The sequence below is a fragment of the Dreissena polymorpha genome, chromosome 15, assembly GCF_020536995.1.
Source record: "Dreissena polymorpha isolate Duluth1 chromosome 15, UMN_Dpol_1.0, whole genome shotgun sequence".
Lineage (NCBI taxonomy): Eukaryota > Metazoa > Mollusca > Bivalvia > Myida > Dreissenidae > Dreissena > Dreissena polymorpha.
Genome location: NC_068369.1, coordinates 14,376,841 through 14,390,326, shown reverse-complemented (window position 1 = coordinate 14,390,326; position 13,486 = coordinate 14,376,841). Strand labels below are relative to the sequence as shown.

The 13,486-nt window shown below is 36.6% G+C and overlaps 2 protein-coding genes across 2 annotated transcripts in view; one reads left to right on the top strand and one right to left on the bottom strand.

Moving 5' to 3' along the window:
- LOC127860909 (uncharacterized) overlaps positions 1-7,319 on the bottom strand; it is a 7,728-nt gene extending 409 nt beyond the window's left edge. The window contains exons 1-5 of the mRNA XM_052399221.1: positions 7,174-7,319; positions 4,413-4,465; positions 3,481-3,567; positions 3,054-3,142; positions 83-215 (exon numbers count right to left, since the gene is read on the bottom strand). Of these exons, the coding sequence (XP_052255181.1) occupies positions 83-215; positions 3,054-3,142; positions 3,481-3,567; positions 4,413-4,465; positions 7,174-7,205 (394 nt within the window). The 5' untranslated portion in view covers positions 7,206-7,319. The remainder of the gene's footprint in view (positions 1-82; positions 216-3,053; positions 3,143-3,480; positions 3,568-4,412; positions 4,466-7,173) is intronic.
- Positions 7,320-9,121: 1,802 nt separating this feature from the next.
- The window catches only part of LOC127860908 (uncharacterized), a 345,694-nt gene continuing 341,329 nt past the window's right edge, over positions 9,122-13,486 (top strand). Inside the window, exons 1-2 of the mRNA XM_052399220.1 lie at positions 9,122-9,209; positions 12,100-12,139. Coding sequence (XP_052255180.1) covers positions 12,134-12,139 — 6 coding nt within the window. The 5' untranslated portion in view covers positions 9,122-9,209; positions 12,100-12,133. The remainder of the gene's footprint in view (positions 9,210-12,099; positions 12,140-13,486) is intronic.

Sequence of the window (13,486 nt, the reverse complement as noted above, 5' to 3'; positions counted from 1 at the left end):
AGACCTTGTGCTATTGGGCATGGCACAAATTTCAGCCCCAAATTCGACCAACAAAGCGCACTGCATTGTGAGTCACCACTACCTGCCTGAGCAGGGCCACCACACGCCCCTGCCTGTGAGGTGACAACGTCCCCAGCGGTGGGGAAATATGTGAACTGGGCGTTGCCCTCACTGTCCCCGTTAGGGCTCCCTCCACCAAACGGGCTCTGTATGACCTGAAACACAGTACCAGCAGCATGAAGCAAACCAGAGAAAGAAACGACTTTCGATCACACTGTTTCTTACACTGCAGCTCTAATATTATGCTCTTGGTTATAACATGTGGGTGCTTTGAACTGGTTTTTCCCCCAACTTCCCATTTCCGATTCAAAGTCAAGCAACTCCATGATGTCCAAAAAATTGGAAGATGGCTGTGCTCACAGCTTGCTTAACCCATTAATGCCATGTCTAGAAAAAAGGCCTTGGCAAACAGCGTAGACTCAGATGAGACGCCGCATGATGCGGCGTCTCATCAGGGTCTGCGTTGTTTGCTTAAAGGAATTTCTGTAAAAATATTCTAAATATAGAAATAAATATACTAGACATCCCTTATTTTGGAAAAAATGGATCCAATTTAGAAGGATGGGACGGTCCACTAGCCATAAATGGGTTAATTCAATAGTCTGCTTAGTTTTTTCCCAGGTGGGCCTGCAGGTGGGTATAGGGGCATGACGCATTACATTTAAATGGGCATAGGGGCATGACGCATTACATTCAAATGGGCATAGGGTCATGAGCATTACATTCAAATGGACATAGGGGCATGACGCATTACATTCAAATGGGCATAGGGGCATGACGCATTACATTCAAATGGGCATAGGGGCATTATGCATTACATTCAAATGGGCATAGGGGCATGATGCATTACATGCAAATGGCACATGGGCATGACGCATTACATTAAAATGGGCATTTTAACGCACAATTTATGCAAAAAGCACAATACTTTCCGTGAATACCTGGTTTTGGAAGAACATTTAATCACATCAGAGACAGTTGTGGGAAAAACACATGAAATATAAACAAGCGCATGTAATGGTAATTTATATTTAACTTACTTTTATTATATTATAATACAATATATTTACATTGCAATGTTTGCATTTGAGTTCCATGCTGTACAGCATGACAAACATAACAAGGGACAAATTGTCACAAAACCAGGCTTTCAAAAAATAAATATTTATAACTAGAGCTTTGTCACATACGTGACGTATACCGCCAAATGCTGTATTGATACAGAATATTTTGCATGTTGTCTTAACAAAACAAGAGAAGCTATATTATGTTGATTTTTAAGAATTATGATGCCAATATCATTTATGGCCATTTTGACCTTTGAACTCTTTCGCATGACACGCCGTCAAATGACTGTGAACAATTAATGAACTGAGTCATTTTAAAATCTCACAATGAATGACATAGTTATGGCCTGGAAAAGCTCATTTTTTACTTTCGAACTCCAAGTGTGACCTTGACCTTGGAGATATCGACATAACTTTTTAACATGACACATCGTCCAATGATTGTGAACAAATGTACAAAATTTTAAAATCTCACATTGAATGACATAGTTATGGCCCGGACAAGCTCATTTACGGCCATTTTTTACCTTTGAACTCAAAGTGTGACCTTGACCTTGGAGATATAGACGTAATTCTTTCGCATGACACACCGTCCAATGTTTGTAAACAAAAGTACAGCGTAATTTAAAAATCTCCCAATGAATGACATAGTTATGGCCCAGACAAGCTCATTTATGGCTATTTTTTACCTTTGAACTCAAAGTGTAAACTTGACCATAAAGATATCTACGTAATTCTTTCACGCGACACACCATGCAATTATGGTGAACAAATGTGCCAAATGAATATAAAATCTCATAATGAATGACATAGTTATGGCCCGGACAAGCTCATTTATATCATTTTTTAACTTTGAAGTCAAAGTGTGACCTTGACCTTGGAGATATCGATGTAATTATTTCGTGCGACACACCGTGCAATGATGGTGAACAAATGTGCCAAATGATTATAAAATCTCACAATGAACAACATAGTTATGGCCCGGACAAGCTTGTTATTAGATTGGCGAATGTCGGCGGGCTGGCTTGTTCCGCCTGCCCGTCCACCAGCCGACATTCGCCAATCTTATAACCAGTTGTTTCCTTCGGAAAACCTGGTTAATAAAGCAATATATGAAAAGAATCTGATTATACTGTTAAAATGATGTAAGCAACAGGTTCGCATAGCAATGTACATGTACAAGTCAATCGTACAGGTCAGCCTAATTCGCGATTTGCATTTTGTTTAATTAGCATATGATACAATAATTGTTTCAATTATTAATTATCTAAAAGACCTAAACGATAAAGATACAACTTTTAGTGTGGTTGTTATATCAAAGCCACTGAAATTAAAGACATTTATTCATGCATCACTGATTAACAACAGCACGCATCTTCACTACCTTGGGGCCATTCTCTGATACTAGGAAGCTTAGAAGTTTGGTCAAGGGGCAATAAAGATGTTATGAATAAGGGCACGTGGCGGCTTTTGCCTTCGAAAAGGGCATAGTGGCGCTTAAGAAGGGCGCTGCGGGGCAGCAAAAGGGCCTGGAAAAAGCACTATGCTCAAAAGATTAAATGACACTAACTTAGATTTGAATCCAGGCAGACATTTTGTCAGGTTGCTGCCATTTTCTTACTATTAATTTTCTATTGTATTCTCAAACTTGGTTTGCGTAATTCTTATCCACTTGCAGCAGACTATGCTAACACAAAAAGAGGCCCCAAACCCCAGCTCACATCACCATATTGTCAGGGCATACTATGCCATTCATAAAAGCACCAAATGGCTACACATTGACCTATTTGGCTGAAAAAATCCATTTGGCTACAACTTTTTCTAAATTAAAACTTATAAAATAGCCAAAACAGAAGAACTTTGCCATAGCAAGGCACATTTGGCTACAGAAATTCCAAATTTAGAGCCAGGGGACTTTTGACGTACCTGAGACCCTGAGGCGAAGGCTGCGACCTGTGCGTGTCCGTCTGACCCATCCCCTGAGGCCACTTGAACCACCCGGTAGGTCACACCTCCTAGAAAACACACAGTCACAATCTGGTTTGTAAGTTTGAACATTGACCAGAAGTAATTCAAACTAAACATGTGTCCTGAGATAGATGCCTTTAAACTCCAATTCTTGTAAAATACCTAAGCAGTCAATAAAGATGTGCCATCTAAGTCAATAAAAGATGTGCCATCTAAACCCTGCTGAACAGATGCTAATTACACATTATCATCTTTGTAAACGTTCACAAACTATTTAATCTTTTTTAAAGTTTCGTGCGACACATGTCATGTCATTTTTTTGTTTAAAACTTAAAGAGGGTCTGAACTCTGGGATAAACCAGACTGCACGTAAACTATAATGTACCTTGGTCCGTCCTAAACTGATACTGGTGAAGGTTGTTGGGGTCAATAGCCAGGGTAGTGCCTGGTGGCAGTCCTGACGACTCGTCATCTTAAACATATTAACAACACTATATCTATTTTCAGTGTGTTACTGTTGAACAACAAAATCATACCAATAAAACACTGAACAAGGTCCCAACTTAGATTTGAAAAGGGCAGGTTGCTTTTGTCAAAAGGGCACTTTTGCGTGCGCTGTCATGTTTTCTAATACAGTACTTTATTATGCATAACGAGCAACTGATTTTTCAATGCCAAAATTGAGGGAAAAAGGTTAACTTACTAATAAAAAACAGTAGAATCTGCCACTTTTTCAGTATTTTGCAATCAGTTGATCACATGACTCAAACATTGATCATATCACTAAATGGTCACGGGCATTTCATAATCAAACATACAAGATTTTTATGATCATAAGCATACCTCACATGGCAATATAAAGTTGAAACAAGAGCTGTCTCCACAGGATGACATATGCCCCCGATAAACGCTTTGATAGAAGTTATGAGCATTTTTCGAAACCTAAACGCAAAGTGTGACGGACAGTCCGATCACTATATGCCCTCCTTTGGGGGCATAAAAAGTGAAGATAATTCTCTCACGAATAAGAGGTCCTGCAAAGGGTTTTTTTTGTCACATGGTTAACGTATAGTTTTGTCATTTTATACAATGCCACATTGCTTGTGTGTTTACAGTTTTTAAACCCAATTAGAAGTATTTGTATGGTAATCTACTTTAATTGGCCATATTTTTTTATCACACAAAATCAAGATGTTTAGATTTTCTGGAAAAAGGGCCGTTTTAGAACGCCTGAGGGTCAGGTTTGAGCATACTTTTACAATTTTCGGAAGTAAATTTAGTTCTAACTTCAATTAATAAAGCATTGGTTATACATACCTGGTCCCTGTGTTATCTGAACATCATCGGAATTAGAGTCGTCTTTGCCTTGACTGAAATTAAATTGACATGGTGTTTTATTCCTGTAGCATGGTTTTCCGGATCGTATATCATTTAAGTACCTCTTCTCGAACCTCACCTCTTTTCAAACCTCCATTTGTTTACATTTCATATCCATGTGCGCACACGCACTTTGTCACCGTTTTTTTGTGTATAGTTAAGTAATTTGTTTATGGCCGACACACACGTAGCAGAAATCAACGAAAATGCGTCAAAAACCTGTAGAATAAGTAGATTAATCATAAAACACGTAAAAATCATAGTATTTCTTAATGCTTTTTACATATGTAATGATTTTCATAAAAAAAACTTAGTCCTATTTTCGTTCTCAACTTTGCTTGACAATTTATACAAATGGCCGAAATGGGCTGCTGTTATAAGTCACATGACCTGATGACCATGGTCAAATCATGGGGCAAATTAATTTTTAATGGCATACACGGAAGGGTTCAAAAGCAGGTACTTGTTGTTTGTTGTTTGGGCAGCATAGAAAGCTTTACCTGATATGGTGGCAGGGGTTACGTAAGAAATTGACACTCACTTGCCCGGGGGCAAGTTACATGTACTTTTAACATCTACTTGCCCTCATTAAAAACTGGTTGCCCTATTTTGAAGTCAATTTTTTATTGTCATTTGATCTTTAAAGCATTGATTCACATGCATTATTATTCTAGATTTTATTTCAGCTATATTCAATGTATCAACAATAAAATAATAATCGTTTTTATAATATAAAGTTGTCAAAAACACAATATGGATTGTTTTATTTCATTGAATAGTCACTATTGAATACAATACATATGAAAAGTTTATTACTATTAAAATTTTCAAACGATATACTTGTCACTATATCTATACAAGTTATGGCATAGATTTAAACGGGGAGGGCTTAAAATAGTACTGTGAAAATTATTGTTCAGAGATTGAAAATCAGTGTGCGAAATTCGCACTAGCCCGAAGGGTTTTGGCTAGTGAAAATCCATTCGGGCTAGTGGGAATTAAAAATTTATATAGTCGGGCTAGTAAGAAATTTTACTTTTCATATATGTGTTACGAATTTGGGCTATTACTTTTAAATCTGAATTTTGCACACTGGAAATCATCATATGTCTTTGATGAAGAGTTTCTCCACTATTTTAAACTGTGAATATGTAACTACAAGTTTATTCACAGTTTAAGCTTCACGTGATTAATTTCATATTTTCTCTTCCTTTCTTTTTCGATTGTTTTGGTTGTTCCTTTGAGTGTTTCTAGTTACTTTTATTAAAATAGAAAGAAAGATCGGCTGGACGCTACTGTCCGCCATGTGATGAACGTCTGCCTAGTAGAACTTGTTTGAGCGCTTAGATGGCTTATAGCAATGCAATTACCAATCAAATCTCGTTTTACTGTGTACTTGATAAAACAATATATTGACCAAGGAAAATAATAGATACAAGGGGAAAAGTCGAAAAATACCGCAAGTATGCTTATACCATAACGGACGTGCCCAGCGGACTATCTACTTTGGAAAATCACTTGCCCTCGACGAATTTAACCCGCGCACGGGCAAGCGGGCGTCCGCTTAAAAAAAGCCCTGGGTTGGTGCTGAAAACATCTGTTATCAAAAATGATGAGCATAACAATTAAAGTTGCCGGCCATGCAGAAACAAATTATTTATCAAAAAGAGTCCCTATTAATATGTTTCACTATTTTCAATCTTAATAGTCACTATATTTGACTCGTGTCACTATATTTGATGTGTCAAAAAATTGAAGGGTTCGAAAGATGGTTCGTCCATGATATAAGGACAACAATATTCGGTAAACAATATTGAGAGGCCCGTTTCCTTGGTTCAACCCAGTGAAAAACAACACTTTAGGCTGAAAGGCGTTTGAAATGTAATATGTATGCATCCACTGATCCAGATCAAGAGTAGACAACAAACTTTTAAGTTTTAACAAGCTTAAAGGGGCCTTTTCACAGATTTTGGCATTTTTTAACTTATTTCATTGAATGCTTTATATCAATAAATGTAAACATTGGATCGTAAAAGCTCCAGTAAAAAATCAAGAATAAAATTAAGAAAAGGAAAAGAACATTGCCCGGACCAGGTTTCGAACCAGTGACCCCTGGAGTCCTGCAAGAGTCCTGAAGTAAAAACGCTCTAGCCTACTGAGCTATTCCGCCGAATACACATACTCGACGTATTTTATACGTTATATAAGCAATCTTCGTAGTTTCACAAAATTTAAACGACAAAGCAGAACTTTCCAAATTATTTAATCCATTTCGCGTTGCAACGCTTTATAATTTTTGGGTTTTAAAATCGTCAAAAGATGCATATAATGGCTTATATTAGACCATGGTAATGTTCGTATTACTGTTCCTCACAAATATATAACTAAAACGAAACTTGCGAATCTGAACACAACTTTTTTCAATTTTGGTCAATTTACCAAAGCGTGAAAAGATCCCTTTAACAAATGTTTTCTGAAATGACATGTGCAACTTAAAATGACAACCAAATTTTAACCGTGAAACATTGCAGAGGAGTACCCTGAATTAGTGAATACACGGAATCATGGACAGTCGAGACACATGTCAATTTTTAATAACAATATTGTCTTTTTTATGGACGGTGTAAAAAATTGGTTTGCATTTGCAATATTGTCAATAAATTAAACCGAATCTAAAAAGTTCTTGCGTTTGCTGCAATACCTGCCATCCAAGGCTTCGTCGAGTATATCCATGTGCTTTTCCAGTTGTTTTGAATTTACCAGGATAATTTCAGCTTGATCACGGGGCCAAACAACAGGTCATGTGAGAGGAAAAATGGACATGTGACAAAGATGGCGAACCTTGCAGAATTTGCGTATGAAAATAGTTCTTGAAAATTGCAACGCTTAAATAAAAATATGTGGAATAAGAATATATTACCGACCATTAAAAATTAATAAAGGATATTTGTAACGCATTTATACAAACCCAAACATATACATGATACTGATTTGTATACTTTGTTTTGGAACTATTTACTTCAATGTGTGGGAACAGACACGGCTGTATCCTAAAATACCATCCAATTAAATTATGCGAAATTAAAAGGCTATCCTACACCAATGTTGGCATTAAGTACCCACCAGTGTTACTTACTTCCAGTATAGTTGTGTTTCCATGCTCTCACATCTATTTTTCAGCCATGAGAGATTGACTAGCCTAATCATCTGACGTTAAACGCGAAGTGAGATAGATCTAGTATTATTGTCGAGCCCAACTAGTTGTGAAAACAAAAACTGACGCAGGGACGTTTCCACCCATTTATAGTTTGTTGTTTTAGCTACATAAGATTCTTCCTTCTACCAAAAGTTAACATCATTTTTTCTCGTAATTGATGAAAGGCTTCTAGGATCACCTTTACCGTACAGAAAAAAAACTGAATTTTATATTCGTAGTTTTAGGAAAAGGGCGTTTCTACATTGCAACTGAAACTCATCGATGTATCGAGTGAATGCTGTCGATCAGTCAACGAAGCCAGGTGCGTGTGTAGCCCTTTGCATGCTGGGAAATTTGTCGTCTGCTAAAATGTCGTCTGCTGAATTTCTAAAACTAGCATTTTCTAAGATTGTTTTTCAAAGAATACTATCAAAATGCAACAGTAGTTGGATCCTGATGAGACGCACGTTCTGTGGCGTCATCATCTGGATCCAAACTGTTTGCAAAGGCCTTCAAACTTCGATTCCAGCACTGAAAGAAGTTAGACTGTCCAGAAGATAACTACACATGCAGTCAAAGCTAATAGGACCTTCGGACCAAATGGACAAAAAATGACACTGGGCTAAAGGAATACCTGAGCTTTAAAAAGACTGCATGCTCTTATAGTTAACACATCATTATAATTCTTTTTTTCAAGATCATTTCTTACCGAGAAGAAATATGACGTGGCAGGAAAGGGATTTTTTTAAATACCTTCTTCGTACTTTACTTTTTAAAAGGACCTTTTCAAAGATTTTGGCATGTATTAGTTTGTCATTAATTGCTTCAAATTGATACATAAACCATTTACATTAAATAGCTCCAGTAAAAAACAAGAATACAATCAACAAAGAAAACAGTAATCATAAAAAGTAAGTGCTCATACATGGAATGAGAGTGGTGTATCTTATACTTTGTATAAGCAATCCCCGTAGTGTTACACATTATAACAATAACAACAGAACTCTCAAAGTTATTCAATCGTTTCGCGTTTGTAACGCTTTATAATTTTCAGGTTTTTAAATAGTCAAAATATGCATATAATCGATATTTTAGAGCATGGTTAATGTTCAGTATTAGTATTAGTTTCAGTCACTGTTTTCTGGAAAATATCATAATTACAACGAATATTTGCGAATCTTAAACATCTTTTTTTTCAATTTTGTCAATTTACCAAAACGTGAAAGGCCTCTGTACACTTATTCAACAGAAAAACCCTATCCATGATTTTATATCTGCGAATAATTTATGACCAGTACCAAATCCAGGATTATGCCCCGACAATCTGACGTCTAAAATCCACCGATGTGGGTTTTGTAGTGAGGTTCGAAATCGTTATAAGACGCGGCGGAAAGTACCGAGCGTCTACGTGCACTGAGAGACAAAAATCCACGTGCAAATCGAGGCTTTTTCCCCGTGTAAGTTAATGTGTAACACGGCATATCGCATTTCCGGTAGCATAGGGAACAGACGAATAAAGAAAGAGGATGATTTTATTGAAGGTAATGAGGGAAAGGTTTAATTATAAACATGATTTTATGTGCAGGGAAATAAATACTGCTTACAGTAGAATAAGATGTCATCGATAACTCTTTTATGAGAGAAAAACATTAATTCGTTTTAAATTACTGATGCAGTGTCTAATTTCGCCACGTTTGGACTGTTGTTTAACGATATTTGTAAAAGCAATGGAGTTATCGGCACAAACATTCACGCAAATAATGTTAGGTTCTATATACACTTGCTGCCATGTTTTGATAACATTTCGACTATTTGGTATATGAAAAATAACAAGAGAAATTGAAGACTTTAATTTTGTAAAACATTAAATAACCGTGGCTCACAGATATTGTATATATATGTAGTATATTCTTAAAGGTCCCTGTGGTGTAGAGCTTTCAAAATGATGCTCTAAAATTATACTTGCTCTTACATGCATAAATCGCAGTTTTCCTTATCGAAATGTAATTATAAAAAATGAAAGTACAAAACAGGTGTATGCTCATAAAACGACGATTCAATTTAATCATTGATACAATTGGGACCTCAAAATTTCCATGCATACTCAGTATATTCTGTGTCATGTATATACATTAAAGTGTTGACGGAATGGGATTATGTTATGAAATAATTGTTGAAACATACAAAACTATGTAGAAGGGCGAGGTATAAGGAGCACTTATACAGCCTTGCCATTAGAGCCTTAGTTTTTATTGCAACAATGTCTTTGGAACTGCAGGGGGGGGGGGGGAGGGCACTTGTTCAATGACTTTTTAGCTCACCTGATTGCTCAGGTGAGCTTTTGTGACCGGTCTTTGTACGTCGTCCGTCCACATTTGTTCGTAAACACTATAGAGGCCACATTTATTGTCCGATCTTCATGAAACTTGGTCAGAAGATTTGTCCCAATGATATCTCGATCGAGTTCGAAACTGGATCATGCTGGGTCAAAAACTAGGTCACAAGGTAAAAAAAGAAAAACCTTGTAAACACTGTAGAAGTCACATTTCATGCCCAATCTTCATGTAACTGTGTCAAAATGTTTGCCTTAATGATATGTTGGTTGAGTTCAAAAGTGGTTCCGGTCCGTTGAAAAACATGGCCACCAGTGGGCGGGGCAGTTTTCCTTATTTGGCTTTGGAAAAAACCTTGGAAACACTCTAGAAGTCACAATTTTTGCCCAATCATCATGAAAGTTGGTCAAAATATTGGTTTTATTGCTATCTCTGAAGAGTTTGAAAATGGTCCAGATCGGTGAAAAAACATGGCCGCCGTGGGCGGGGCATATTTCTCTATATGTATATAGTGAAAACATGTGAAAACTCTAGAAGACACATTTTCTGGCCCAATTTTCATGAAATTTGGTCAGAACATTTTTTTTCATTGATACAAGAATTGAGTTCGAAAATGGTTCCGGTCAGTTGAATAACATGGCTGCCGAGGGGTGGGGGGGGGCAGTTTCTTATATTTATATAGTAAAAAAAGCTTGTGAACACTCTAGAACTCACATTATTTGCCCAATCATCATGAAACTTGGTGGAGAGATTGGTTTTATATATATCTCAGATGAGTTCGCAAATGGTCCAGATCAGTAAAAAAACATGGCCGCCAGGGGGTGGGCAGTTTCCTTATGTGACTAGAGAGAAACATTGTGATCGAACACTTATAAGTCACATTTTTGCCTAATCATTGTGAAACTTAGTCAATACATTGGTTTTAATTGATTTCTCGGACAAGTTGGAAAATGGCTCAGATCTGTGAAACACACTTTTGAGCTCACCTGATTGCTCAGGTGAGGTGTTAGGATTGGTCTTTGTCCGCCGTCCGTAAACACTCTAGCATTCACATTCTCAAGCATTTTTTATCAAAGTTGCTGAAAGATCAAGTTTGATAATGAGCAAAATCACATAATTAATGCCATAATTATTTCCCTTAGATTGTTCAAATTTTTCATTATATTATACAAAATCCTTGTAAACACTCTAGAGGTCACAATTTGTTTCAGATTTTATGAATCTTGGTCATAATATTTATTTTTGTAAGCAAATTTTGATGTTTGGTAAGGGGGGTCAACTCAAAATATAGGTAACCAGGTCAAATCTTACCAAAACAATAACACTCCATACGCCAGTGTTTTTGGTTCAATAATGATGACACTTGACCAGGATGTTTGTCTGGACAATATCTAGGTAAAGTTTGACATTTAGTAAAGATTGAATAAACTGACTCCTCTCAGGTTAGCGAACTAGGACCATCTTGGCCCTCTTGTTGCATTTATCTGCCAGGTCTTATGGCTGTCATCCAGTAGTATAAACACATGTTTGATGCGTAACCGGATAAATGCAAATAGAAGGAAGTCTGATAATGCAACTGTCAGACAATTTAATAAGTTATAGTAATAAATCTAGGTCCGACAAATAACAGTTTAAAAAACAAAATAGTTTTTGCTAAAAAGAGGGTTTTCTGAAAAAATATGTCCAAAAATAGAGCATCAAAAAGCGCATATTGTTTAAGGGTAGTGTGTCTTAAAGGGACCGTTCAACAGATAAATTGACGCGATTGGATATTTTGGAAAACTACGAGGATTGCTTATATAGCTAAACAATACATCCGCTCTGAATATGAGCTTGGATGGTCGAGTGGTCTAGGCGGGAGGCTTTTTACTCCAGGACTCCGGAATCCCAGGGGTCAGTGGTTCGAGCCCTGTTGAGGCTTACTTTTTTTCCCTTAAAAAAATTGTATTTTTTGTTTTTTTTACTGGAGATTTTTAGTTCAAATGTTTAAATTTATCAATATAAAGCATTAAAGACAAGCTTCAATACATGCCAAAATCTGTTGGACGGCCCCTTTAAATGTTGAGCTATTATGGTACTGTATGTTCATCTTTTACAGATCATCTCCTTTCTGTGCTTGTGGGGAAAAGTTCATGGAGGTACACAATTTACTTTATCCAATTACCATATAGATACGCAATTTGAGGGATTTGTGGTCCCTTAGAAAATCAAACTAAAATAAAGATCTTTTTAGCTCATCTATTTGTTATCACCTTGTCGTCCGCGACGGCGTCTGCGCCGGCGTTCGGTTAAGTTTTGTGTTTAGGTCCACTTTTCTCATAAAGTATCAAAGCAATTGCATTCAAACTTGGTACACTTACTATCATGAGGGGACTGGGCAGGAAAAGTAAGATAACTCTGGCTGGATTTTTGACAGAGTTATCGTCACTTTTTATACTTAGAAAATTGAAAATTTGGGTAAATTTTGTGTTTAAGGTCCGATTTGTTCCTTAAGTATCAAAGTATTGCTTTCAGACTTGCGATACTTACTATCTATCATTAGGGGACTGTACAGGCAAAGGTATGTAAATCTGACTGGCATTTTGACAGAATTTTGTCCCCTTTATACTTAGAAAATTGAAAAATGTCTTTAAATTTTGTGTTTTGGTCCACTTTACTCCTAAAGTATCATAGCTATTGCTTTCCAGACTTGAACACTCGCTAACTATCATAAGAGGACTGTACAGGACAAGTTATATAACTCTTATAGGTATTTTGACGGAATTATGGCCCTTTTTTGACTTAGTAAACTTTGAATATTTGGTTAAATTTTGTGTTTAGATCCACTTTACTTCTAAAGTATCAAAGACTATTGATTTCAAACTTCAAATACTTTCATAAATTTCAGACCGATTCCGGGACATTGTGCTAAATTTTCCGGGGACATTTGCCGATTTTACGGGACATGTATACAAATAGCGATATATGAAGTCATACATGTATTTTTTGTACGCATTTTTTCGCGATATCCAATAAGTTAAATTACTTATGTAAACTTACATGAATAAACAAATTTAACATCCATTTAAGATCAATGCACAAAAACGTTATTTAAACAAGAAGAATAAATTATAATTAACAATCGTAAATTGCTTAAACAATTGACAAATTAAACATTTTCTACATACCGTTACTAGATACAAGCCACGTGTCGGGGACTGCGTGTAACAACCGGGTGATGAATTCAGACGTTGTCATGGGTGTCATGGCGCGCGCGGTGTAAGCTATGACGCTCAACTGTTACAACTTACATTGTATGCGCTTGAGCGTAAAGGCGTGTTGTTTGTCGCTATATGAGTGTGAATGAATCTGACACCGCGAAAATCCGGGTGTGAAACTGGATTTATTCATGAACGTTGCATCGCGTAATCCGTTAAACTACACAGCCATCAAATTTGAGCAAGCCAAATTCACAACGAATTAACCCCTTTTGTTTGACTGTGATA